The 26,988-nt window shown below is 35.6% G+C and overlaps 1 protein-coding gene across 1 annotated transcript in view; it reads right to left on the bottom strand.

The window, feature by feature from the left end:
- The window catches only part of LOC120770312 (sterol regulatory element-binding protein cleavage-activating protein), a 38,839-nt gene that overhangs the window by 7,179 nt on the left and 4,672 nt on the right, over nucleotides 1-26,988 (bottom strand). Inside the window, exons 2-3 of the mRNA XM_040097684.1 lie at nucleotides 9,289-9,621; nucleotides 8,917-9,094 (exon numbers count right to left, since the gene is read on the bottom strand). Of these exons, the coding sequence (XP_039953618.1) occupies nucleotides 8,917-9,094; nucleotides 9,289-9,621 (511 nt within the window). The remainder of the gene's footprint in view (nucleotides 1-8,916; nucleotides 9,095-9,288; nucleotides 9,622-26,988) is intronic.

The raw sequence follows: 26,988 nt of genomic DNA, 5'->3' as shown, positions 1-26,988 counted from the left end.
CAACTACAGGAATTTTTCGTTAGACTGCACAAAGGACTGAACATAACAGTCTAAGTGTGATTCTTCCGCCATTCCGAGGTATTAGCCATCTAACTTGGAGTTTCCAAATATTCCTAAAATAATTGTGATTATAATATACATATGTATATAATATCTTATATAGACGGGATTAAATTCGAAATGAAAACAATTTAAACTTATTGAAGGAACTGCCAAGGAATTTGGCATTATGTAAAGTCGACAATTGAGAAGTAAAGTCCTCTCTCGACGAACAAATACCAAACTTACAAGTCACTCATCATTCCGATCCTGGTGAATACAGCAGGACGACATTGACATAGTTCAGTGAAGACCTTCACTCCGTTGGAAAGACTAGGCTCCATTTGGAATCTCCAATTGGCGCCAAACAGCGAAAAGGCAGAACGACTGGTGCGCTATTGTAAACTCGTCTAAAACCGCATAAGCTGCGTTTACGTGAATAAAGAAGAAGAGGAAGGTCTATATGTCAAAGTACGTAGGTGTTTTCCGTACTAAGGTCTATACTAAGAGAATGACGGAATCAAGTTTTTTTTTATAGGAAATAACTTAAGTAGATGGGGTAGTACCGTTTTTTTTTTAATAAATAATCATAGACAAATGCAAAAAAAAAAAAAAAATTATAGTCGCACTTTAGTACACAAGTATCCAAACAAATCTGTGTAAGCGGCCGATCCTATGTGAAGTGTAAATATAAAGTGTTATATAGTTTAAATTAAAGGCAAGTGAGAAACGGTTAAATATTTGTAAACAACAGGGTGTTAACTTTCATGTCGGTGAGTACAATAGGTTTGGAATAACTTTGAAATTAAGTAATCGAATGAATTAGTAAGACGTGTTTTTGAAAGCTTTTGTTATATCTATGAAACAAAAAATCCATTCACGATCTATGAAACGTCATTTAATAATCAAAAAGTGGTGTCTGTCCAAAAGCCAACATAAGAATTAATTTTTGGGAAATCTTTGCCATAATGCGAATCAAGCTAACTGTCTCGATCACAAAAATTAGGTGGAAGTCGGATATAAAATCAAAGTGACATTTACTGGCCTTCTTTATCACCAGGTTTCCATGACTTCTTTTGGTATAGCCATTGGAAAGCAAAGTTTAGGCTGACGCACATCTCATTAACGAGTTCAAAGCAAACATTCGTGCTGAGTGTCAAACATTATCAATAAATAATTTATCTATTAACCAAAATCGATAGTACCGTAAAAAATATTAAAATTTTTATCTTTACCGAACTTTGTAGAACAATTTTCGGAATTGTCTAAAATAAATATACATATACTACTATGAGCAAAGAATAGTAAGACTTTCTTAATAAATTTACTAATTTATTCTTCAAAATATATATCGCCTCCCTCAAAGTAATCTCCCTTGGCCCCAATACACTTGTCCCAACGTTTTTTTCAATCCTCGAAACAGTTGTTAAAGTCAATTTCCGGAATATCATTCAATGCGCGAGGCGATTCACGTTTAATGGCTTCAATAAACTCAAAACGGTTTCCCCAAAGCGGTCGTTCAGGTGTGCTGAATAGCCAGAAGTCACACGGCACTAAATCATGCGAATATTTAGGTTCCGGCAGGATATTGGTTGAAAATTTTTCACGAAAAATCAATGCAGTATGCGACAAGGTATTATCGTGGTTTCAAAACCAAGAGTTGACGGCCCTTAATTCCGGCCTATTTTTGGGATAGCTTCGCGCAAACGACGCATGACACTCAAATAATAATGGAAAGAAATGCGGAGTGCACCACATCTCGATAATCGAAGAAAACTTTCAACATAAACTTGATTTTTGACTTGCTTTGACGTGGTTTTTTCTTTCTTTCTCCGCAATATTTGGCTCTCCGCAATATTTGGCCGATCGATTGTCTGTTTCCGAGTCGTAAGCATAGATTCAAGACTTATTGCCAGTAATATTACGTTTTAAGCCATCGTGGTAGTCGGAAAGCATTATTTCACAGACGTTCACGCGACGTTGTTTTTCGAAAAAATTTTGTGATTTTGGAACCAACTTTTCTAAGGCCCAAATGATCTTTCAAAATGGTTTTCACTTATGCTTCCGATATTCCACCGATGCCAGTAAGATATTTGACTGTTAATCGTCGATTCTCACTAATTCCTTTATTTTATTGATGCATTGACCGTCGTCAATGCGTTGTCGACCCTCTTTGACTGATTTGTACCAATCAAAACACTTTCTCGCGACAAACAATTATTTTTTCCAAAAATTTAATAACGCACACAAATTTAATGGAACATTTTTGTTGAATAATTTCACTCATAGTAAAAATCGCCGAATGCACTTTATTTACTTTAGAAAGTCAAGCTTATACTAAACAATAAAGCATATTTTGATGTGACATTTGGCACAGATGTCACTGACAGTCAAACCAATCTAGAATAAAAAAATATTTCAACGACACGCTTTTCGCGCAAAGACTTAAAAAGTGTTACTAAATATTTTTTGCCTACAGTAATTCATTCATTATACTTGTATGTAAGACATCTTTGGGTTCCTTTTCTGTAGAAGTACAATAATTAATTTTAGTATAATTATATTAAAAAATAAAATTGTATAAATTATAATAATGTTTTTGACCATTACCACGTAATAACAACCATTTATTGACCATTACTATAAACAGGTACTACTACTAATAATTTTTATGTACATGTAATATTTAGCGACAATGTCAACAACAACAAACATCTTAATGCACATTTAAGAATTGGGTAAATTGAGTAAGCAAATATCGTTTAGTGTTTAATGCAATATTTGCTCAGAAAAGTAAACAGAAGACACTTAAGATGCAGACAACTAAACGTCAGCGAAATAGGCAATTAATTGCCGACGTTGGCTCACCTTGTTAATTGTGTTTTAAATAATTTTACCAGTTGTGTTGGAAAAAAAGATAAAGTTGTTAACGAATATACAATTTACATACATTTTTAGCGAAAAGCGAATATACATAAGTATATACAAATGTACTTGTACATCAGTATTGCTATATGTACATATCAAAGATGAGTCAACTAGGCATGTAGTAAGTAGTACTGATACCTTTCTTATCTTCAAATTAAAATTTTGTCAATATCTTGGAAGAAGTAAAAACAAACAAGTAAGGAAGGGCTAAGTTCGGGTGTCACCGAACATTTTATACTCTCGCATGATAAAGTGATAATCGAGATTTCATTATCCGTCATTTACATATTTTTCAAATACCGTATTTGTGTAAAGTTTTATTCCGCTATCATCATTGGTTCCTAATGTATGTATATATTATACAGAGAAGGCATCAGATGGAATTCAAAATGGCGTTATATTGGAAGAAAGCGTGGTTGTGAACCGATTTCACACACGCCCACTTTCAATTTTAAAAAAAAGCCTGGGTGCAGCTTCTCTCTGCCATTTCTTTCGTAAAATTTAGTGTTTCTGACGTTTTTTGTTAGTCGGTTAACGCACTTTTAGTGATTTTCAACATAACCTTTGTATGGGAGGTGGGCGTGGTTATTATCCGATTTCTTCCATTTTTGAACTGTATATGGAAATGCCTGAAGGAAACGACTCTATAGAGTTTGGTTGACATAGCTATAGTAGTTTCCGAGATATCTACAAAAAACTTAGTAGGGGGCGGGGCCACGCCCACTATTCCAAAAAAATTACGTCCAAATATACCCCTCCCTAATGCGATCCTTTGTGCCAAATTTCACTTTAATATATTTATTTATGGCTTAGTTATGACACTTTATAGGTTTTCGGTTTTCGCCATTTTGTGGGCGTGGAAGTTGGCCGATTTTGCCCATCTTCGAACTTAACCTTCTTATGCAGCCAAGAAATACGTGTACCAAGTTTCATCATGATATCTCAATTTTTACTCAAGTTACAGCTTGCACGGACGGACAGACAGACATCCGGATTTCAACTCTACTCGTCACCCTGATCACTTTGGTATATATAACCCTATATCTAACTCTTTTAGTTTTAGGACTTACAAGCAACCGTTATGTGAATAAAACTATAATACTCTCCTTAGCAGCTTTGTTGCGAGAGTATAAAAGGAAACAAGTAAGAATGACCTAAATTCGAGTGTAGCCGAACATTATATACCCTCTCAATTAAGAATAATAAAAACTGTGTGAAATATATCCTTTATCCTAATAATGTTGTTGTTGTTGTTATAACGGTTATCAATCCCCGTTAGGATGGTAAGGGTTATCTGTGTTGTCGTCGACGTCATCTAACGGGAAGCCCAGGAAACATGCTGTTTCGACGGGGTCGGACCAAAGGGTGTTAGATGGGTGGGGTTGGTAGGGCATGCAAAGAGGTGGTCAGTGTCATGCGGAGACTCGTTGCATGCAGGACATACATTGGGTATGTCAGGGTCTATACTGGATAAGTAGGAGTTTAACCTAACACAATATCCAGAACGAAGTTGCGCTAGGGTCACTCGCGTTTCTCGCGTTTCTCGCGGCAACTCGAGCTCTTCGTCTGCGATGGGTGGTGGTTTGACTCCAAGAACGCCATTCACGGGAAGGGAGTCGGTGAAGGTGTTGATGGCTCCACTGTGAATGGCGGTCAGTACCTGTCGAAAGCCAGTTGCGTCCGAAGTCCGGTCGGCGTACTGTACGACGTCGTCGACGTAGTCAAGGAAAGACCTCTTGAAGCTCCTAGGAGGCGGTTCGGCTTCAATCAGATGGCTGCAAGGGTGATTTATATGAAAACATCCCAGCAGGAACTGCTTGGAGAGGAGTTCATTATGCTCCCCAAATTGGGAGCATAAGCGTCTCACTATGAAGGTGTTCGATGGGAGACATCAAAAGGCATCTCGTCGTGGTCCGGAGTGCAGTATTTTGGCAGGTCTGGAGTTTCCTCATCTGCGTACTACTGCATCCAGGCGACCATATTGGTGCTGCGTAGTTGAGGACCGGTCGGCCAATTGCCTTGTATGTTGCCAACAACGTTTCTTTGTCTTTTCCCCATGTGTTGCCGGCTAGTGACTTGAGAATTTAATTGCGACTCTGTACCTTGGCGATAATCACTCCTCATACGACCGCGATTATCGCCAGAGCATAGACTATCAAAGGTTACACCTAAAATCTTAGGGTTATTGACAGTAGGAATTTTGACGCCATCGACTGCAATATTAAGTTCAAGTCAATACTCCTTCGTCCAATTCATAAATATAGTCACTGTGGATTTGGTGGGGGAAAGTGTGAGGTTCCGTGCAGTGAGGAAACGAGAAAGGTCGGAGAGGTAGTTGTTTACTTTTGAACACATGCCATCGATTGCATTGCCCGACGTCAATATCGTGCAATCATCTGCGTACGTGGTTATGGAAACCCCCTCTGGTGGCTGGGGGAGTTTTGAGATGTGGAAGTTAAACAGTAACGGGGAGATGACACCACCCTGCGGAACCCCCTGTTTAATTCTTCTCAGTTTAGATGTTTCACCTCGAAATAGTACGGATGATTGACGACCGTTCAGGTAGTTCATGGTTCACCTCTTCAGTCCTGGAGGAAGCGTAGTTTTCTCAATGTCCTGCAGTAGCGTTGTGTGGTTGACTGTGTCAAAAGCTTTTGACAAGTCCAACGCTACGAGGATCGTTCTCTCACAGGGTGGTTTCTGGTGGAGGCCATGAATTATCTGAGCGTTTATGACGCTAAGTGCTGTAGTGATGCTGTGCACTTTTCGGAATCCATGCTGGTGGCTGGCTAGGCTCAGGTGGTGAGGGAAGGTCGGGAGTAGCAAGGCCGCCTCAAGTGTTTTCACTACTGGGGAGAGGAGAGTTATCGATAAGATCCCCCTTTGTTGGCGGGTTTCCCAGGTTTCAGTAGTGGGACCACTCTTCCGACTTTCCACACATCGGGAATTTGAAGAGTGGTCAGGGACAGGTTGAGGACCTTGGTAAGATAACTTACTCCAGTCGAGCCTAGATGCTTTAGCATTAGCATGTTAATTCTATCAGGGCCAATGGATTTAGAGGATTTTGATTTGTTGATGACATTCTAAACCTCCACATCGGTGAAAGTAAGTGGGGCGCAGTCGTTTGGCATTTTGCGCAGCCGTCGGTTAACACATCGTTTGGCTTTGTCTACCAAAGGGTGCAGTGTAAACTGCCGGCTAAAATAGCTTGCGCACTTCTTCGGGTCCGAAGAGGCATGACCATTGAATTGAACCTCAACTCGGTCGTCATGTCTCTTCGGGTTAGACAAAGCTTTGACAGTAGCTCAAAGCTTACTCATACCGGTGGAGAGGTTGCAGGACTTCAGGTACTCTATCCATTTCGTCCGCTTATGATGATTTACCATACGCCGAATTTCCAAATTAAGATCCCTTATTCGGGGATCCCCGGGATCGGCGTGGCGTAAGGTGTCGCGCTCGTTAGTTAAAACGGCTGCTTCGGCTGGGAAATTGGGGCGGATTTCCGCTATTCGTCCAGCCGGGATGAAGCGAGCGGTAACTGCTGCGATCACCTTCGCCAACGCATACGTCCGTAGGAATGGGTAAAGCGTTGAAGGTGCTCTCAGTAAATTCTATGAAGCCGGCCCAGTTAGCTTTGTTAAAGTTGACGAAGGTACGGTACGGTTATATGGTAATATCGGGCGAGCTATTACAGGTGCCTATAACTCTGGTGGAGGCTTCGGCATTCATTGTGCAGAATGTCGAATCGTCAATTTGTTCCGCCAGCTTCATCCCCCTATGATCATTTGACAGGCAGGAATGCCAAAGATTGTGGTGCGCGTTAAAGTCGCCAAGTACCAAACGGTTTTCACCACGAAGTAGCGCGCCTATATTCGGGTGATATCCTGTAGGGCAACATGTAACTGGGGGGATGTATATATTAAATAGTTCGAACTCGACATCGCCTGACCGGATAGCTATACCCTGACATTCTAGGGTAGTATCCCTGCGGTCGATGTCTTCATCGATTAGACGATACTGCACGGTGTTGTGCAATATGAAGGCTAGGCCACCACCATTATCTCGGTCGTAAAGATCGCGATTATTACGTTTATTACGTTGAAACCGGCACAACTCAGAAGATCCGAGGGGCGGTTGTCGCGCTGGGGTGTTGGTTGGCGACGCCACTGTTGTGTGTTGCGGGGGTAGACTCCTGCAGCATGGGGCAAGTACGACTCACTCTACTTACGTGCAGGAATTGCACTTAACTGATGTAACATTCCGACGTATGACGGTCTGACATACGGAACAGACTGTGCGAGGAACCAAGAGTTGCTGATTGGTTCTCGCACGAGGAATGGAGCGGGTTGATGGTTGGGGGGGGGAGGACAAGTCAGAGTGGGAGCTATGTTGCCCGTTTGAGCTCCTGGGGATCGTGGAGGTCCTCTGTTGGCCACTCGGAGTGAGTAGCGGCGAGGTGCGCGAACTATGTGCAGATTGCACAGTCGTAGAGGCTAGTGTCGCAGTATTGCGTAGGCAACATGGGGCCACGTAACTCGTGGTCCACTCCCTGTGAGTCTTAAGGCCTGAGCAGGTCTTAAGATGGCTCCATCCATTGCATGTATTACACCTGACCGAGGTGGAGTTTTGATGTTTGTTGTTTGCCTTTTTGCGCAAACCCACCAGAAAAATTCCTCCGGACCCGGGTTGGACTCAATGCCAGCCCGAGTCAGGAGTATACGGAGCAACCCTCTTGTAAGGCATTGCTCCAATGACGACAAACACAAATTAACACTCACCGATCCAAACGGGGTTAGTTTGACTAATAATCTATGAGTTTATTTGAGGATTGGGGAAGCATGATACGTTGAAAACATTGTTTCCCCGTGTTCGATTGATATTCACATATTTAGCTTAATATTAGAAGCGTGCGCAGATATTTAAAATGTTCAACTCTTCAAATTATATGTTGCATGGGTAAACAAATGAATGTGTAGACCTGGATTAACGTTACGCAGAATTGTCAATTTTTTAAATTAAAAAATTGTGTATATTAAATAAATTTCTTCAATTAAAAAACTATTTTTTAATCCAAACTTGAAAGATATCATCCGATCATTTTTAAAATCCGATGTGGAATAAAAATTAGATTTTTATTTTTTATCTGAGATGTTTGGATATAAAAATTTCAATAGGTTAAGAGAGTATAAAAGTTAAAATAAATTATTCGAAATTTTTTTAAAATATTAACTAAAGTTTATCAATTGGAAAAAATTACTTGTACCCCTTTGATCTGGACATACTTTTTCTTTATCAGCAATAGGCAGATATCATAGGTCCAAAAAAGTCCTAACTAAAAATCTTAAATCACAAATCAAACTGCTTTAAGGTTTCTTATTAATTGCTTTCATGATTTGTGTATTAGAAAGTGAAAATAAATTTAAAATTGTCTTATATGGGTAGTAGGCGTGGTTGTAGTCCGATCCACACATATGTATGTGTGTGGTTTCAAAGCCTTCTCAAACCATCATCAGGGGGTTAATGTCTATGGCGTATTTAGTTATTGATTTATCGCCCTTTTAGTAGTTTCTATCAGTACCGTTATATGGGAAGGTCCGATTACGCTCATCTACAAACTCGTCCTTACTTTTTTTGCTAAGGAATATGTGTACCAAGTTTCATCAAGATATCTTAATTTTTACTCAAGTTACAGCTTTCACGGACAGACGGACGTCCACACAGACACCGGGATTTCAACTCGTCTCACCATCCTGATCATTTATATATTTATAACCCCAAATCTATTTAGATTAGTTTTAGGTGAACAAGCAACCGTTATGTGGACAAAACTATTATATTCTGTAGCAACATAGCGCATGATTATATTTTTTCTTGCAACAAATTCGAAAAAATTAACAAAATAAACACTTTCACAATACAGCTGTCATTCATAAGCAGATACATACTTACATGATATTGAAAGATGGTGTTCAATAAATTTGAGTCATTCGTGAAATTTTGCACATCTTGATACCATAAATTCGCCGGCGACAGTAACAAGCAATTATATTCGGGGAATAATACTTTTTCATCGCGCGTACGCTTCACATTATCCACATGCCAGCAAGATTGATCCAATGTGCGTTTGCTAAGGGAGCAGTGAACAAATAAATACGTTTAATTTCAATCAAATTAGCTTAGCAATGTGAATGAGACATGCAAGCAAATAACAATATAAATGCATCCACTATGTAAATATGCACATATGTATGTACATATGTATATAGCGCTGTAAATAAGTTTATTCGCATGTGTGCATATGTATATGCGTAAGCTACTCACTTGTCGGCGCTTTCATGATTACGCACAATTTCCAGCAATTTAAAAACTTCGTAAAGCGGCGCACGATAGGCATCCATTAGCTGCATGTCTTCGGTCCAGGGTAGCACACTAGTGCGTAACATTATCTGTTGTACGTAGAATACAGGTGAACTTTTTGCCCAAGGAAATGGTGGATCATAGCTGAAATTGCTGCTCGTGGGGGGGCTGAAGAAATTCCTAACCAATGAGACATTTTGTTGTGGTTGTTCTGCGAAAAGTGAGTAACGGCCGTCGAAGGGCAGCATAATTTTGGTGGGTATGGTACCGGGTAGCGGAATATTTATGAGAGGGTAACTGTGGGAGAGGAAAAATAGAAAGTGCATACATCTTTATATTAAATCACTTTAATTTTAATAAAATAAAGTTAGTTTTTATTAAAGTTACGCTTTTATATTGTTTATAACAGAATCGTACTTACATAATGGTTTTTATATGTTTTTGTTATATATATTATTATATACTACTATGAGACAAAATTAGTCAGACTTTGTTCATAATTATAAAATTATTAATTTATTATTCAAAATCTATGTCGTCCCCATCAAAGTAATCCCTCTAGGTCCCAATATACTTGTGAAGACGAAACAGTTGTTATAGTAATTTTTCGGAATAGCCTTCAATGCGCGTAGCGATTCACCTTTAATGGCTTCAATTAACTCAAGTTTGCTGGTTGGGCACGATATTGGTTGAAAATTTGGCGAAAAACTCACGAAAAATTTCACAGTGCATTATCGTTGTGCAACAACCAAGAGTTGTCAGCCCATAATTCTGGCCTATTTTTACGAATAGTTTCACACAAACGACGCCTAATACTTAAATTTTGACCTGCTTTGACGTAGTTTTTCGGCTTCGCCTCACCTTTGCCACAATATTTGGCCGATTCATCGTATGTTTCCAGGTCGTAAACACAGATCCAAGACTCATCGCGTTTCATTCATTCGTTCAATACGTTTCATGGCATCCTGGTGATCGGAAAGCATTTTTTCACAGACGTTAACGAGACTTTTTTTTCGAAAAAATTGAGTGTTAAATTGAATATGGAAATATATGTTGGCAACACTAGATGATATACTTGTTTGGTTTTTAGTACAATTGAGAATCTCATTTTACTATACATTTATAAGAACATATACTCTGTATTTAAGGAGTTATGCCGTTAAAGAAATTATTTATGACTCAGTCTCGATTAGAGCATTTTTTCACATCTACTTTTTTCAACATAGCCGAAAGAAAAAAACCAGCGTTTTGCCACAGTTTGGCAGCTTTTTGCTTATGACCAACAGTTCGTTTAGCGAATTTTATATATTTGGTCAGTGAACTCATTGCTCATTCCCCGAAGCGAATTTTTCAATTTCGCAAACACAAAATAGTGACAGGGCGTCAAGTCTGGCGAATACAGTGTCTGAAGTGAAGCTAATAAACGCGCTAAAAAAGCTTGAAGGGGTTATATCCATTTGTGATTTAAAAAAAAAATTTAAATTTCTTTTTCATATTTTGAATATACATATATGTATATGTATATTCGAGAATATTGTCTGTAAATTTCAAAGTAATTCGGCAAATAGTTTCGGAGTAATGAGCGTATTTGTGAAGACATCTCCGAGCGTTTGAAAGTGGGCGGCACCGTAATCCGGAGTAGCAGCAAAACTTTGAATGCGTTTTTCTCGAAACGATGTTTTCAAAGTCGGTGAGGAATGTTTCTCCGAAATGGCTTGACCGATTGACTTGAAATTTTCACAGGATCTTCTTAGATGCTTTTGTCAGCTAATGATCGAAGGAATAAAGTTTCTGATAAAAATTTCTATTTTTCACTTGTCACTTTAAAGTGTAAACTTTCGTGCATAAAAAGTTTTTTTGTTGGGAAGCCGCCATTTTGTCTAAAATCAAAATTTTGACTACTTCTTCGGTTCATTATCTGTATTTATCTATCCTAAAATTAATCTTTTTGGTTTTTTTATTTCAGATAATTTGGATCAGAGATATCTTCCTCACCGCCAAACATCTTTTTGTGGAGGACTTTCAGGAGATCTTCTACAGGAACGACGGAACCCAATATTTTTATTAATAAAATATTATATGAATTCTTAAAATACGTTAAATTCGTTAAATGTTCATATATTTTATGTATGTATTCAATAAAAGACCTCTCCAGAAAAAATTAACAAAAAAACATATTTTTTCGAACCTACAAGTGGGTATAACCCCTGAACCACTCAAATCTAAAATTGTTTATCGAAAGCAATTAGTTTATAAAAAATTGTATAAGGAATACATTTTTTATAGTACAAAATTGGAAAAAGTGCGTGTTTTGTTTAAAATTTTCTGATGGGAAATCCCATCATTGCTTCAAATCTAAAGCTTAATAAGTGCTACGGTAAGTCGTCTCAGCATATTCAATGACAAAGGGCTGGTCCGATCAGCAGTCCGCTGAATGGTTGTTTCCGGTTGAAAGTCGTTCAAAGTGCCGGAAAACACAACAGTCGACCGGCAATGTTTTCGCTAATGTGTTTTGGGTTTACATGAAGTTATTAATATTCCTGGACTATATCAAACAGATTAAAATAAAAAAGTAAAAGTAATTACTGTTTGCTTTTGGATCGATTGAATAATTCGCTGAAGCATATGAATTGATCAAAAAGGTTAATGAGTCGTACTCCAGTTTATACATCGTTTACACGATTTAAAAATGGTCATGAAGATTTAAATGACTAAAGGCCACGTCCAGAAGCTGAATTGGTGGAAAAAGGCATTGAAATTATTTTTTTTACCGATACAAATTTTACTACCATAATGTTGGCTGAGGGTTTCAATACGAGTGCAGTATTTAGAGAATTTTAACTGAAGATTTTTGAATTAAATTAAGGGGTATTCTGGTCTAGAAGCATGAATTTCAGGTAATTTTGAAAGTGTCGTAAAAAAAGGCAATTAATATTTTTACTACCCATTTTTATTAGATAGAAGAGTACAGAAAAAAATTAAAAACTAAAAAAAGTTAAATATTTCAAAAATTATGAGCTGACGAAGTGGGGGGTCTCTAAAAATTTCCACGTGACCATACCCATGATTTCAACCCTCCTAGTTATCTGAAACCAAAAAAAAAACAAGTAAGGAAGGGCTAAGTTCGGGTGTCACCGAACATTTTATACTCTCGCATGATAAAGTGATAATCGAGATTTCATTATCCGTCATTTACATATTTTTCAAATACCGCATTTGTGTAAAGTTTTATTCCGCTATCATCATTGGTTCCTAATGTAAATATACATACAGAGAAGGCATCAGATGGAATTCAAAATAGCGTTATATTGGAAGAAGGCGTGGTTGTGAACCGATTTCATCTATATTTCGTACATGTCATCAGGGTGTTAAGAAAATATTATATACTGAATTTCATTGAAATCGGTGGAGTAGTTCCTGAGATATTGTTTTTGGTCCATAAGTGGGCGACGCCAAGCCCATTTTCAATTTAAAAAAAAAGCCTGGGTGCAGCTTCCTTCTGCCATTCCTTCCGTAAAATTTAGTGTTTCTGACGTTTTTTGTTAGTCGGTTAACGCACTTTTAGTGATTTTCAACATAACCTTTGTATGGGAGGTGGGCGTGGTTATTATCCGATTGAACTGTATATGGAAATGCCTGAAGGAAACGACTCTATAGAGTTTGGTTGACATAGCTATAGTAGTTTCCGAGATATGTACAAAAAACTTAGTAGGGAGCGGGGCCACGCCCACTTTTCCAAAAAAATTACGTCCAAATATGGCCCTCCCTAATGCGATCCTTTCTGCCGAATTTCACTTTATTATCTTTATTTATGGCTTAGTTATGACACTTCATAGGTTTTCGGTTTTCGCCATTTTGTGGGCGTGGCAGTGGGCTGATTTTGCCCATCTTCGAACTTAACCTTCTTAGTTTCATCATGATATCTCAACTTTTAATCAAGTTACAGCTTGCACGGACGGACGGACGGACAGTCAGACATCCGGATTTCAACTCTACTCGTCACCCTGATCACTTTGGTATATACATATAACCCTATATCTGACTCTTTTAGTTTTAGGACTTACAAACAACCGTTATGTGAACAAAACTAAATACTCTCCTTAGCAACTTTGTTGCGAGAGTATAAAAAAGATTATTAATGTAGAATAATGCCGGAACTACGGAAAAGTGGGAAAATGTTTTTTCACAAAATGGCGACTGACTGAAAAAAAAAGTTTTTTTTGATCACTTTTTCTGTCTATTTCGAATTTTTTAAAAGTAATAAAAATAAAAATTTGGGGATGAGGCTAGTTCCAACCATAGACAAGCCTATAAAGAAAACTCTATAAAAATTTCAAGTAAATCGGTCCAGTAGAACCTGAGAAATCGTGGGTATCGTTCCGAAAAAGTCAGTTTTGAGAAAAACGCGTTTAAATTTTCCCTAATGTCTTTTGTTCGATTAGTTCCGGCCGAACCAGTTTGGATGCCGGGTCAGAAAAATGCCTATATCTCCGAAAATAATTTGAATTTTGAAAAATCCTCTTGTACACATAATCTTGAATAGTTAAACTTTGAAAATATAAAAAAAATTTAGATTTTTTTGAATTTCTAGACCAGAACACCCCCTTAAGACCAAAAAATTATAAAAAAAATCGGATTTCTCTCATCAACGATATTCCGCGTTCGCCTGATCTATCACCATGAGACTATTTTCTATTTCCAAAACTGAAAACTGAAAAAGATATTCCAGCCATTCAAGCAGCCGTAACCAAAGTGCTGAACAACATTCCGATAAATGATAAAAAAAATATGTATGCTATATACTATATCAAAATAATCAAGATGACGAGACGATAACTTGATTAATAACTAAGATATCTTGAATTCATTTTATTATTTTACTTTAAAATATATTTATATCAGAAACAAACTTTGCAACAATAGTAAATAGTAGTATAACGTTATAAACTTCCATATACTTAATATAAGTAAACCTATGGTTGACTGTTTTTCTAATCACAATGTGGTGTAGATATTTGTTTCAATGCAGCTGTTCAGAGAGTTTCATAACCTTAAACAATTCCATCAATCATAAGTTAAAATTCAAGAAAACTCTTATCAAGTGAAAAAAGTTTAAAACAACAACTCTATCAAACTTTTAGTACAATATATTTTCACTTCAAAATTTCTTTCTGTACTTTTTTTGGATTAACCGCAGATTTCTCTGCGATGAAGAAAAAATAATGTAGAAACTGCGTCAAATCAACAAAGTTTAAAAACGATAAGACCTCAACGGTGCATTTATTTTTAGCAAATCGAAGAACTACAATACTATGAAATATTTAACAACGTGCGAATATTATTTGCACATAATTACAATGCATACATATATTTGTATGTATAGTACATCTAATGTGAGTAAATAATATTTTGCAACAGTCAAATATAGAAAATTTATTATCAACGTTGATTATTTGCGACATTTGGAGTATTTGAACTGCGCGGCAAGGTCATAATATTAGGAAAAAAAGCAGAAGAATATAAAAACAAAAAACGAAAGTGAGTGAGGTAAAAAGAAGTAGTAGAGAAATAAACAATAAAAAATAAATACGAAAATATTTAAATATTTTTGACCGCCTTGGAGACTCGCGGGTATTCACGACTCCCAATGTTTCTAGGCTTGATAAGAGGTAAAATTATGGCTCTGTGAATGCGTTGATACCACGTACATACATACATATATATATGTATATATATATTCTATTCATAGCTCGTGGCAAAGCAGACATGAGCGATAAGTTTCAGAATAAAACGCAGGGGCGCCGCAATGAGTGTTTCGTTTTTTATTGCTTTAAGGGTTTCAAATGGATTTCATAAAATTATTCCATAAGGTTTTTAAAAGCAAATACTTATACAAGTTTTATTATACCGGTCAAGGTATCCGCCTTTCACTTTTAAAGATATAAATCTGAAATTTTCCACACTTCCTTTGTCGGAACCTCCGATATCAGACCACTATAGCATATAGCTACCATACAATGTGATCAATCAAATACTCGACTTTTATTATTTTACGCTCGCCCAATATATTTTCAGATTTAGCATTATAGCTACCGTACAGCCAAGATTAATCTCATGAATCATCTCATTATTAGCTTAAACTTAAAAATAAAACAAATGAGATAAAACATAGAGGAATTATATTTGTAAGATTGTTATGATACACTGTACGACCATAAAGGAATGAATGAAAAATATTATTTAAATTACATGTTTTATATATGTTTATGAGATATACATATAATATATTCAAAAATAGTCTTTACACAAATATAAGTTTTAACTTTTTTTTTATAAAAAAAAATGTTATAAGAAAAAATGTTTAGAAGAAAATACAGAGCAGATTCTCGTATTATCATGAATTTAAGTACGTTTTTAGCGAGCACAGAAAGTATCAATCGAATGTGGCTAATATGTTTCATAACAAAGTTTAATAATAACCTCAAAACATTAATTTCCATTATTTTCTATCCCTTCATAATTATAAAGCTGTTGCGCCCTTTTATGCACTTACATACATACATATGTATGTTTATACGGTGTAACAAAGAATTTTTTGTTGGTTTTGGCAATAAGCCTATGACTTATGACTCCGAATTATGATTGGAAATTTTCTGATTTTTTTACATATAGGGATTTTCCACACCAAATGTGTGTTAGGAAATACTTAAATTTGCCACATAAATATTTTTTACAAAAACCAGTATTTAATTTGGAATGTTTGTAACCTCCTAAAGCAGCGCAAAGTCGACGATAGTCAACATATGTATTTAATTAAGCAATTAGCACTTTGTTATTTTTTAATTATTTAGAGTGTTATTCCATGAAAACAAATAAATAATTTTTGTTGATCTCTGACCTATACGCAGTTACCTCAGGAGCGCTCTTAAACAGATTTACTGCTTTGGCTATTTGCATGCTTCAGTTGTAGTGCACAAATTTCACATAAAATATTTTTATATTTTGCAACTTTTTAAAACATGTCCATCAGAGAATTTGTCAAAATGTAATTTATATATTTATATATACAGCTGTGTTCATGGAAATAGTAGTGCCGGAGGATTATAACTATAAAACACAAAATTCAAGTTAAAATTACAAACTGTGAATTTTACATCTCTAAAAAGTAATTTCTCTTTATTTCTATGTATATACACAGTTTTATTTTTTTAATATAGTATGTAGATATTTGTATATTTTACTAACAAGAATTGTTCAAAAAGAAAATTAAGAAATGTTCCTGTTCATGAAAATAGTAGTGCTCATTTTCTAGATAAAAATTGTAATTTTATATAGTAAATCTTTTCGATCCATTAATATTTGATTCTATACCTTCCATACACCGACATTCCGACCTCGTCTCATTAGGATTTGTCCATATGCCTCCTTGACATTAGCCAAAGTTGTGTTCAACTTGATGGATTTGATGTTGCTACAACTCGTTTAAGATATTCCAAAAAATTGTTTTTTTAAATTCAGGTCCAGTGTTTGCTCTGGCCGGGACATTACGTCGATCCTTTCTGATGCAAACCACTCGTTAGGTAGTCTTTTTTATAGACATTTCCTAGCTGACAAATAATAACATAACCTCTTTTAACAGTTTTACATACCAAGTTTAGTTTATGATGCTATATATCAAATTTGTAGCACTAACACCATAGTACGAAATTCAAATCCATGCCATAATGCTCAGACCACCATGTTTAAAATTTTGGTAGTGTGCCTGGAATGATTTTATGTGATTGGTAGTGGACGAACATACTTTCGGGACCCGGCTCCACCAAAACTAAGCAATTTTGTTTTCATTGGTCCACATCAGATTCCGCCATTTTGTATATGGCCAATTAAATGTTCTTTTGCGAACATTATTCTTGCAGCCACATGTTTCTTCGTTAAAAGAGTTACTTTCGGGACACTTTTTATTTTCAAATTGTTTTGAAATAGTCTCCAACGTTTTTTTCGTTTGCTACTCGACTATTTAATTTTTTTTTTTTATAATTTTTGTGTATGTTTAGTACTTGATTTTAAATATCGTATAATCTGTATGTACTATAATATTGATTTTTATATGTTTTCCTTCACGATCTTTTGCTTTATCGATGTATTTTTCAGCATTGTATGTCATTATGGAGCTGTATTTTAGTATAGCTTCGATTCCTTCTAGATTCTGTCTTGTTTCTTAACTTTATTATAAATTCCAATATCTCAGTAGAACAACTTCTTCCTCTACCTACTAAAACTAAAAGAGAAATGGCTTTTCAAACAAATTTTATAAAAAAATTTGTAAATCACTTAAATACATTTGTTTATCCCAAATATCTAATAATTTTTTTCATTTATTGACCCCTAACGACAAGCACTATTATTTTAATGAACAACTTGATTTTTTTGAAAATATAAAAATGAGACATAGAAAAGGCAGTTACAGAATTTTTACATTCCTATAATTTAAAATGTCTATACAGTAGAGGCCCGCTAATCCGGATCAATTAAAACCGGCCCCTATCCGGAATATCAGGGAATCCGGATTACCAAAGACATATCAGAACTATGTACTCGTATTAAGAAAAAATATTTATAAATTTCTGTTTGTTTATTATAACAAATAATACACATGTTCCAAAAAAAAAACTTAAAACAATAAAGCATAAAAGTGAATGTAGTGAATAATAAATATGTGATCCGGATTAGAGAATACGGATAGAGAATGTCGGTCCGGATTACAAGGGACATAATAGAAATTTTGAATTTTTTAACCCTGTCCGGATTACAGTGGAATCCGGATTAGACCGTGTCCGGATTAGCGGGCCTCTACTGTACTTCCAAAATAATCATTCTTGTTGGCTTGGCAAGTCAGATAATGTTAGGAAAGATCTTTAAAAATAAGAAGCTGTTACACTACTATTTTCATGAAAACAACTGTACATATATCTCTATAGTGCTATAATCACCATTCAACTCCCATTTCAACATAACATATTGAGTTTTAAATTTTTTCTCTTTTATGTTTTGTTAAAGCATGAATAAATATTTTGCTAAAAAGTTGTAGTACATACATAATTTTTTTTCTTATTTTTACTGGCCAATACACCTCTAATTGATTTTTATAGACTAGAATAGCCCTTAAAGTTACATACGCACCTTTACAAATTCTTAATTTACTTATTTAACATTTTCTTCTTGTAAGTCATTTAACTCTAGCATTCGCTAGCTGACATCTTAAAGTTACATCAGTTTGCTGAGAACTTTTAAATGCAAAAACTAATTTTTATACACGAAGGCTAGTAAGGAGCGAACTGCGTGTCTGTTAGGTCTAATAAAAATATTCAAGAAAACAACAACCATGACAATACACAAAATCAGGGCAAAGTTTATGTACGTAATCGCAACTAGACAGAAAAACGCATAAAAATGTGAGACGAACGCTAAGTTGATTCACATTACAGAATGCGCGCTTTCCCAATAAGAAGGATAGGATCTCTTAAAAATACACAATTGTTAAGGAAATTCAAATGTTTTGTATTTAATGTGACGAACAATCGATGCAATAAAGTTCTGAATATAACACCAATCAAATGGGCTCCACGAGTTTTTTTGAAAGAACGAATTCGATGAATAGCACGTTCAACATTGACTTCTAAAGTTTGAAAAGAGTGCTAATGCTAAATACCAATGACTTCAAATAACCCCACAAGAAGAACTCTACTTCTGGAGGCAATTCAATGATACAATTTTTTGAAAAATCAAATCTTCCAACATTTCTCGCAATAATTTTTTTTGTTGGAACCAGATGTTGTCGAGATCAACTTCTTCCAATTGCGGTCATAACAAGTTGTTTACCATTGATTTATGCCGCTCTCCATTGACAGTCACGATGTCACCAGCTTCATTTCGAAATAAGTACGGTGATGATTCCATCAGGTCAAAAACCACACTGAGCTGTCAATTTAGGCGTATGTAATGGTTGTTCATTAATACATAATTTGTAGATTTTCTTCGCATCAGAATCGACAGTGTTGTTTATTTGCCGCACCACTCAGATGAAAATGAGTCTCATCGGAGAATATGATTTTCTTAAAAAATCGTTATCGTTTTCAAGTGGTTCCAAGGCAAAATCAGCAAATTCGCGACGTTAAAGGTGGTCTAATGGCTTTGGTTCTTAAGTGAAAACAATTTTATACAGATGCACGCCCAAATCCTTGCTCAAAATCCGCCAGGTCGTGGTTTTAGATAGTCGCAGTTCTTGAGAACATCTTGGAATCGACAAATTGTGGTCTTCAGCAACACTTGCCTATTACTACATTATGTATATTTTCATTACTTCAAGCGGGTTTTTTTCTCATTGGCAATTGAACATTCAGTATGTAAAAACATGTCCGTTGGAATTTTCAACAATTCGACGAATAGCGAGCACGATTATTACGACCATTAAATGGCAAAAGAGAACGAAAAGTTGCAATTGGAGAACGACTATTTTGATAATAAAATTAATTAATTTATAAACGTTGTTCTTGCGTATATCTTTTCATGATGAAATTGTAAACATTACTGAATACAATGAAAAAAATTACAGATCAATATGCCGGGACGACACTTATCATCCATATTGGAAAACCCGGTATATGGGAATGTGAAAGTTTAGACCCTGCAGGGAAGCCTTGAACACGCGTCAAATAAAATTTCAGTTCGTAACTAATAAAGTTTCGTATATACTTTTCAGAACGCTGTTTTCTACAATTGTCAAAAATTTTCATATGAAAATAACAGACAGAAAATAACAATTGCACGTACAGTTAATTTCAATAAAAGAAAAATGGGGTATAACCATTTGCTATGCCATCTCTAATTACCAGTTACTTAATCGATTCGCAGCTTACTACCAATAACTAATACTTTAATCTTCTCTATTGGATTTTTACATATTATTCAAATCCTCCGGAAATTCTGACAGATGTATAAAAAAAAAAACCTTTTCATTTCCAACAGTGATCACTGTAAACTACTTTTTGTTTTTAGTTATTTATAGACGCTTGGCAAGTGTAAGTTGTTTCTATGAAAAAGGGAAGAAACGCAAATGATCAATTATATTAAGTGCACCAGAACTACTAAATGCTTAGGAGCTTGTTTTACGTTGAGCCGCTTTTAATATTCATACCCGTCTGTAGTTTGCCGTAAAGACAATCGACTCAATGAATTTAGACGATATTTGAATTGATTATCATATAGGATAATTATGGTATGTATGTATGGTAAAAAGGTGAATTGCCGACTATTTCACTTATTTTTATTGCAAACAAAAAATGTACTTCGTTCAAATGCAAAGTATAGTTATTTTTAACATTTATTTATACTTAGAAAATAATATCATAGTTCTAAAACAGGGTTAACCAAAAGTCCGTACGTCGCGCAAGAGAATGAATAATTAATAATCAATTGCCATAACAGCCGATTCTATTGCCCGGATTTTATTATTGGACTGTTATTTCGAGGATCCAACTCTGTTTAGATAGTAAGTTAATGCGGTTTTCATTTTTACACCAACACCTGGCAGCAGGGTTGCTCTTTAACCCCTATATCCAGGCTGATATTGTATCCAACCCGGGCGCGGAGCATTTTTTTTGCTACTTATGCGACAAAAGGGTCCACCATAAACCCACTTCGGTTATATGCACCTAGTTCGTGCAATGTGCCCCCATTCCAGCCGAGTGGCTAACAAGGAATCTCTGAACGCACGGAGCTCAAGTAGGCATCATCACTCTCAATGCGATCGATACACCACAAAAGCTTTTGACACAGTCAACCACACACACAGCTATACGAAAACGTCGAACAAACAACGATCCCTCCAAGAGTAATGACGTGGACCATGAACTATCTGTGCAGTAGACAATCATCGGTATTATTTCGAAGTAAACATTATAAAGTCAGAGGAATTAAACATCGTAGTGTTCCTTCCCCGATACTGTTTAATTACTAGACTTTGAAGCTTCTACAACCACCAGAAGTAGTTTTCTTATACGCAGATAAAACTCTCCCCTGCCAAATTCATGGCCAACCTATTTACAATCTCCGCACACATCGGCGATTGTCATAAAAGTACAAAGATACTCAAGCGGAACTGCCTACTAGAAACATTAGGACAAAATTCCACCATGTCGACGAACTAGAGCAATATACCGATCAAAATTCGGACGCGACCAATTTCCGACGGGTACTAAACGTCGTTCATAGTGGTGCTATTAACACCTTCCTTGACTCTCTCCCAGTGAATTACCTACTTGTGAGTCCAAACACCACCCATAGTAGAACAATAATTTGAGTTGAGGCGTGAAACCAGAGTAACCCTTATGCAACTTCGTTCTAGGTATTGCAGCAGGTTAAACTCCTATTTATCCAGAATATACCCCGATCCTTCATCAACGATTCCCCGCATGACACTAATCAATTATTTGCCTGCCGGTTAACTCCCCTCGCCCAGAACACGTCGAAATCGTTCATTTCCTGGGCCTATCGTTAAGTGATTTCGATGCTTTCCCTCAAACAGGTTCTGAGCTATCGTTACAAAAATAATAACAAAAAAAAAGAGTAAATAATGGGAAGTTTTTCAACTAAAAGTGCTATTCAAAACGGGGCAACTATCTTTCCAAAAGAAGTTTAGAATTGTTCGCAACAGCTTTTTCTTTGGGAATACTTTAAAAGAAACGTATAATAATTAATTGCAACCCATTGACCTTTGGGAATTATAAAAGATGTTTACCTAATAAATATAAAAAATTTCACGAAGCATTTATTAAGCCTCCATTGAAGGTTTTAGAATCCGTGATGCCTAGCCAAACTTTTAAGAAATTTTAAAATTGCACATACTTATGTACGCCCTTCGACATGATTACATACATACATAAGCTGTATAACCCAAGTCTCATAGGAAGAAATGAGTAGTTGTAGTACCAGAGATTACATGATAGTATGACTTTTTCAACTAAAGCGACCAGCGATTAAGTGCTTCTCAAGAATTTTTAGACTAGTGCCTTTGAAAATGATAAAACAAAATGCATATTAGAATGAAAGCCATCGGAAACGAAAGATAAAATTACAAACATTAAGGGAAAAATAATTTACGGCCGGTCTACGGGCGGGAAGGGGCGTGGAAAATTTGTAAGAATAAAAATGGTTATGCCGATTTCCGGTAAACTATCAGACCTATAGATAAAATTTATACAATGTTGTAGGTAATAAAAGGATCTTTAACTTTTGTATACAGACTTTTTCCCATAACCTCAAAATTTATGTGAAAAATTCATATAATTCAGTTTTGGAACTTTTTTTATTTCTATCTTGTAGAAACAATTTTTTTTTTCTTCCGTGAAATTTACCACACTGCCTTTTTTTAAATATATATTTTTTCGCCTTATACCATAAAAAACTCCTAATTTTCAATCAATAAATTCCAAGTCAAAATTTGAGATTTTTTAAATGTGAGTGGGGCTTGTGATTACTCTTTCTCTTCTCCTCTTTCTTGTGGTATTAAAAATATCCATTACTATGGAAATCTGGGCAATTACAAGAGTCTCCTAGAATTAGCAAAGCTGAAATAGAAAAACAATAAAATTTTTTTAGTTTTCTAATGCCAGTTATGTACACCGCTATAGTACCCCATCGTTTATATATGATCCAGAAAAGTTATGCAACCATTTTGCATTTTTCACATTGGCACTGCTTTCTTTTATTGATAACTGTACATTGTGACAAAAAAGTACCCGAAAATTGTAAATAAAACGCAAAATATTTAATTATTCATCAATATTTAATTTATTTCGAAATCAGATATAATATACCTTGTAACACTTTTCATAAGCACTTTTTGGGATGGCCTTCAGCTCCTTCAGCGAATTTTGTTTTATCTCTTCGATCGACTGAAAACAATTAAAGTTCGACCTTCGTCCAGAACGATGCATGTCTTCAACGATTTCTCGACCGTTTTTGAAGACTTTGTATTGCTCGTAGGCTTGTGTTTTAGATAATACTGTCAGCATTTTCTAAAATTCACAATGATTCCGCGCACGATTTTTGGTTAGAAATACAAAATTTGATTTATTTATCCATTACTACTGATGTGTACCGACTTAGCAGCTGCTGTAAACAAAGTGGTTGACAGATCGCGCTTATATTTGGCATAGTAATTAAGGACAGTGCTACTAACTTAGGAAAATACATTTTTTTGAAATATCATTTACCCGAGGAATTTAATTACAATTTCGGGGCACTCTTTTGTCACAATGTATGCATGTACATACATATGTATCAACTAAAAACGTGCGCCTCACACGGCCACCTTTCACCCTCCCCACCGTTACATCCGTTATATTACCATTTTAATGTTGCGCAGTAATATTTAAATATTAACTCAAGGCGCTTTAATTCAAACATTATCGTTTACTATTGTCATTTATGTCCAATAAAAGCGCATGCATTGAATTTCGAATAAAATTTTAATGAATATGTAAAACGGATAGAAATATACATACATACATATGTACATTTGTTTTGAAACATACTTACATTTCATAATACGCGGAAATGTTGGTGAGTACATTTACCAGTTTACAACTAGAAATTCCTGTCTTGAATCTAACTAATCAGCAATTTTCATAACAATTACAGAATAAATTTCTTTCTGGCACATGTCATCTTATTTTATAAGGAACAAATAAGGAAGGACTAAGTTCGGGTGCAACCGAACATTTTATATACTCTTGCAACTTGCAAGAAATAAAGCCAGGAGAGGATCGGAATCTAAGAAGTTTTATACAAGTATACACATACAAGTATACTCAATATAACTCATACACTGGCCGACAAATTCAGCATAAGATTTGTTAGAAAAACGAAAGTCATTATACATAAGTATGTAGTATATGGGAGTTGGGTTAGTGTCGACCCGATATTATCCATTAACTATTATCATTAAGGTACCTCACATACAATCAAAGACCAATCATATGGAGCACTCTTATAAAAGATTGTACCTGCTCGATTAAGTTCTGCAGCTCGAAATATTCTCTTCAGTCGCACGATAGGGAGTCACCTTGTCTGAAACCTCGTTTGGTATCGAACGGCTCGGAGAGGTCCTTCCCGATCCTAACGGAGCTTTTGGTGTTGCTCAACGTCACCGAGATATGAGATTTCACCAAAAAGTAGGCGGTCCCAAGCACATTGTCCAATTTTTACCCGGCCCCTATAAAGCCTTATCATACTATCTCGGTGGTAAAATTTAATGTCTCTGGCGTATTTAATTATGGATTTATTACGCTTTTAATAGTTTTGAACAGTACCATTATATGCAGAGTGAACCTGGTTTTCATCCGACTTCATCCACTTTCTCACCATCGCAGGAGTTCTTATAATATTCACGCTGAGCGAATTTGGTGGTTGTAACTTTAGAGGTTTAGGATATATAAACATTAAACTAATTAGAGGGCGGGGCCACGCCCACTTTTTCAAATATGAGTTTTATACCTTAATTTAGTGCTAAATTACGGCACTTTATATGTTTTCGGAACCTATATAATAAATTCCATCTCAATTTTTACTCAAGTTACAGCTTGTACAGACGGACAAACAGACAGTCAACCGAATTTCAAATTTTCTCGTCCCCCTTATCAGTTATATATGTATGTATATATAACTTTATATCTATCTCGATTAGTTTTAGGTGATACGTATAACCGTTAGATGAACAAAACTATAATATTCTGTAGCAACTGGTTGCAAGAGTATAAAAAACAGTTGAACTTGGGGTCCATACTACGTAGTTGTAAGGTAATTAATAACGACAAGTATGGAAACAAAATTATCCGTATATATGTACTTATATACTACGTAGACCTGCTATGCATATATACTATATATTCCGTAGGCCTAATTATGCAGTTGTCTATATGTGTAGTGAAAATTATTCTGCTATCAGTTAGCGTTTTATATTATATGCAGGAACTTTGCTCGATTTGCGTTCGTTTTTTTTCGTAAGCAGAATAACTATTGACCTATCAATACCTCGTATAGCCAGCTCAAAAAATGCACTTGCAAAATGTGACGTCAAATGTTTTTACGAGTACTATTAGAAAATAAACTATAAATAGTATAGTATATATGTATGTACATTAGGGTGTTTTTTTTTTAACTACTAATTTTTTTCAGTCCCGTCACGAAATTTCCTTGGAAATACCCTAAAAAAATTTCCCTAAAAATTTTAGCCCTTAATATTAACATTAAGAACTGGACCAAGCCCTGTAAAAATTTTCCATAGAAAATACACTACAATCGTGAGTTTTTATCTTTAAATTCTTACAGATCAGAGGTATTTTATGCCTTCGCTTTGACTTTAGACGCATATTTCCCAGAATTGTTTACTCTACAAAAGTGCCCAGTGCAACAAAGTCGTAACTCACACCGGTGAGGTAGTACGGGGCTCTAAACCTGAGTTTTCCATGAAATTCGCATTTTTTTGTATTTATCTCGTAAAAGACAAGAGCTATAGAAAAAATTTAAATGACAATTTTATAGGAAATTTTATTTGCTATAAAAAAGGTTCCAGGTCAAAATCGCTATCGTTAATACTTCTCGTGATATTTAAGGCTTTTTAAGTAAGGCTTTATAGAATTTTTATAGATCGTATGTATTAAAAAATCTATGAAAATTGCATACAGCCTTACTTAAAAAAGGGAATATTTTTAGGGTATTATATTTCCAAGGAAATTTCGTGAGGGAACTGAAAAAATTTATAGTTAAAAACACCCTAATAATACATATGTATATGTATGTACAGCGTTTGTCAATAGGAAAGACATGATTTTGAAGCTTGTGGCAGACTTGTTTTACGGATTTGTGTCAACTTTTGTCAGTGTGTTCAGTAAGGTTTGTCATTTCATCTTCTCAGATGAGGCTTATTTCTGGCTTAATGGCTTCGTAAACAAAGAAAACCGTGAGTGAGTAAAATTCTCGTTTAGTTCAATAAACGCAATTTCATGTTTCATTTCATTTTAACTTCGCGTCCTTCTTGTTGGTAGACCCTTTATATGTAAAACTTTGGTCGCTTATGTAATTCAATTCAGAGACAAATTAAGGTACATACAATTAAAATAGTATAAAAATACACCGAAGCTAATATACCCTTCACAGGTGCATTTCTTTTAGTAACTATGTGTTCAGTTTGTATGGAAGCTATATGCTATAGTAATCCGACCAGAAAAACTTTTTTGGAGATTATATAATTACTTTAAGCAGTAATCCATGTCAAATTTCGTGGAGATACCACGTCAAATGCGAAAGTTTTCCATACAAGCCCTTGATTCCGATATTGTTTTAACAGTTATCAATCCCCGTTAGAATGGTAAGGGTTATCCATGTTGTCGTCGACGTCATCTAGCGATAGGTAGGGTGTCCTTGAAGGTGTTGATAGCTCCACTGTGAATGGCGGTCAGTACCTCTCGGAAGTTAGTTGCGTCCGAAGTCCGGTCGGCGTACTGTACGATGTCGTCCACGTAGTCAAGTAAAGACCTCTTGAAGATTCTAGGGGACGGTTCCGCTTCAAGCACGTGGCTGCAAGGGTGATTTCTACGAAAACAT

This window comes from Bactrocera tryoni, chromosome 3, assembly GCF_016617805.1.
Source record: "Bactrocera tryoni isolate S06 chromosome 3, CSIRO_BtryS06_freeze2, whole genome shotgun sequence".
Taxonomy (NCBI): Eukaryota; Metazoa; Arthropoda; class Insecta; order Diptera; family Tephritidae; genus Bactrocera; species Bactrocera tryoni.
This window is presented reverse-complemented; position numbering and strand designations above follow the sequence as displayed.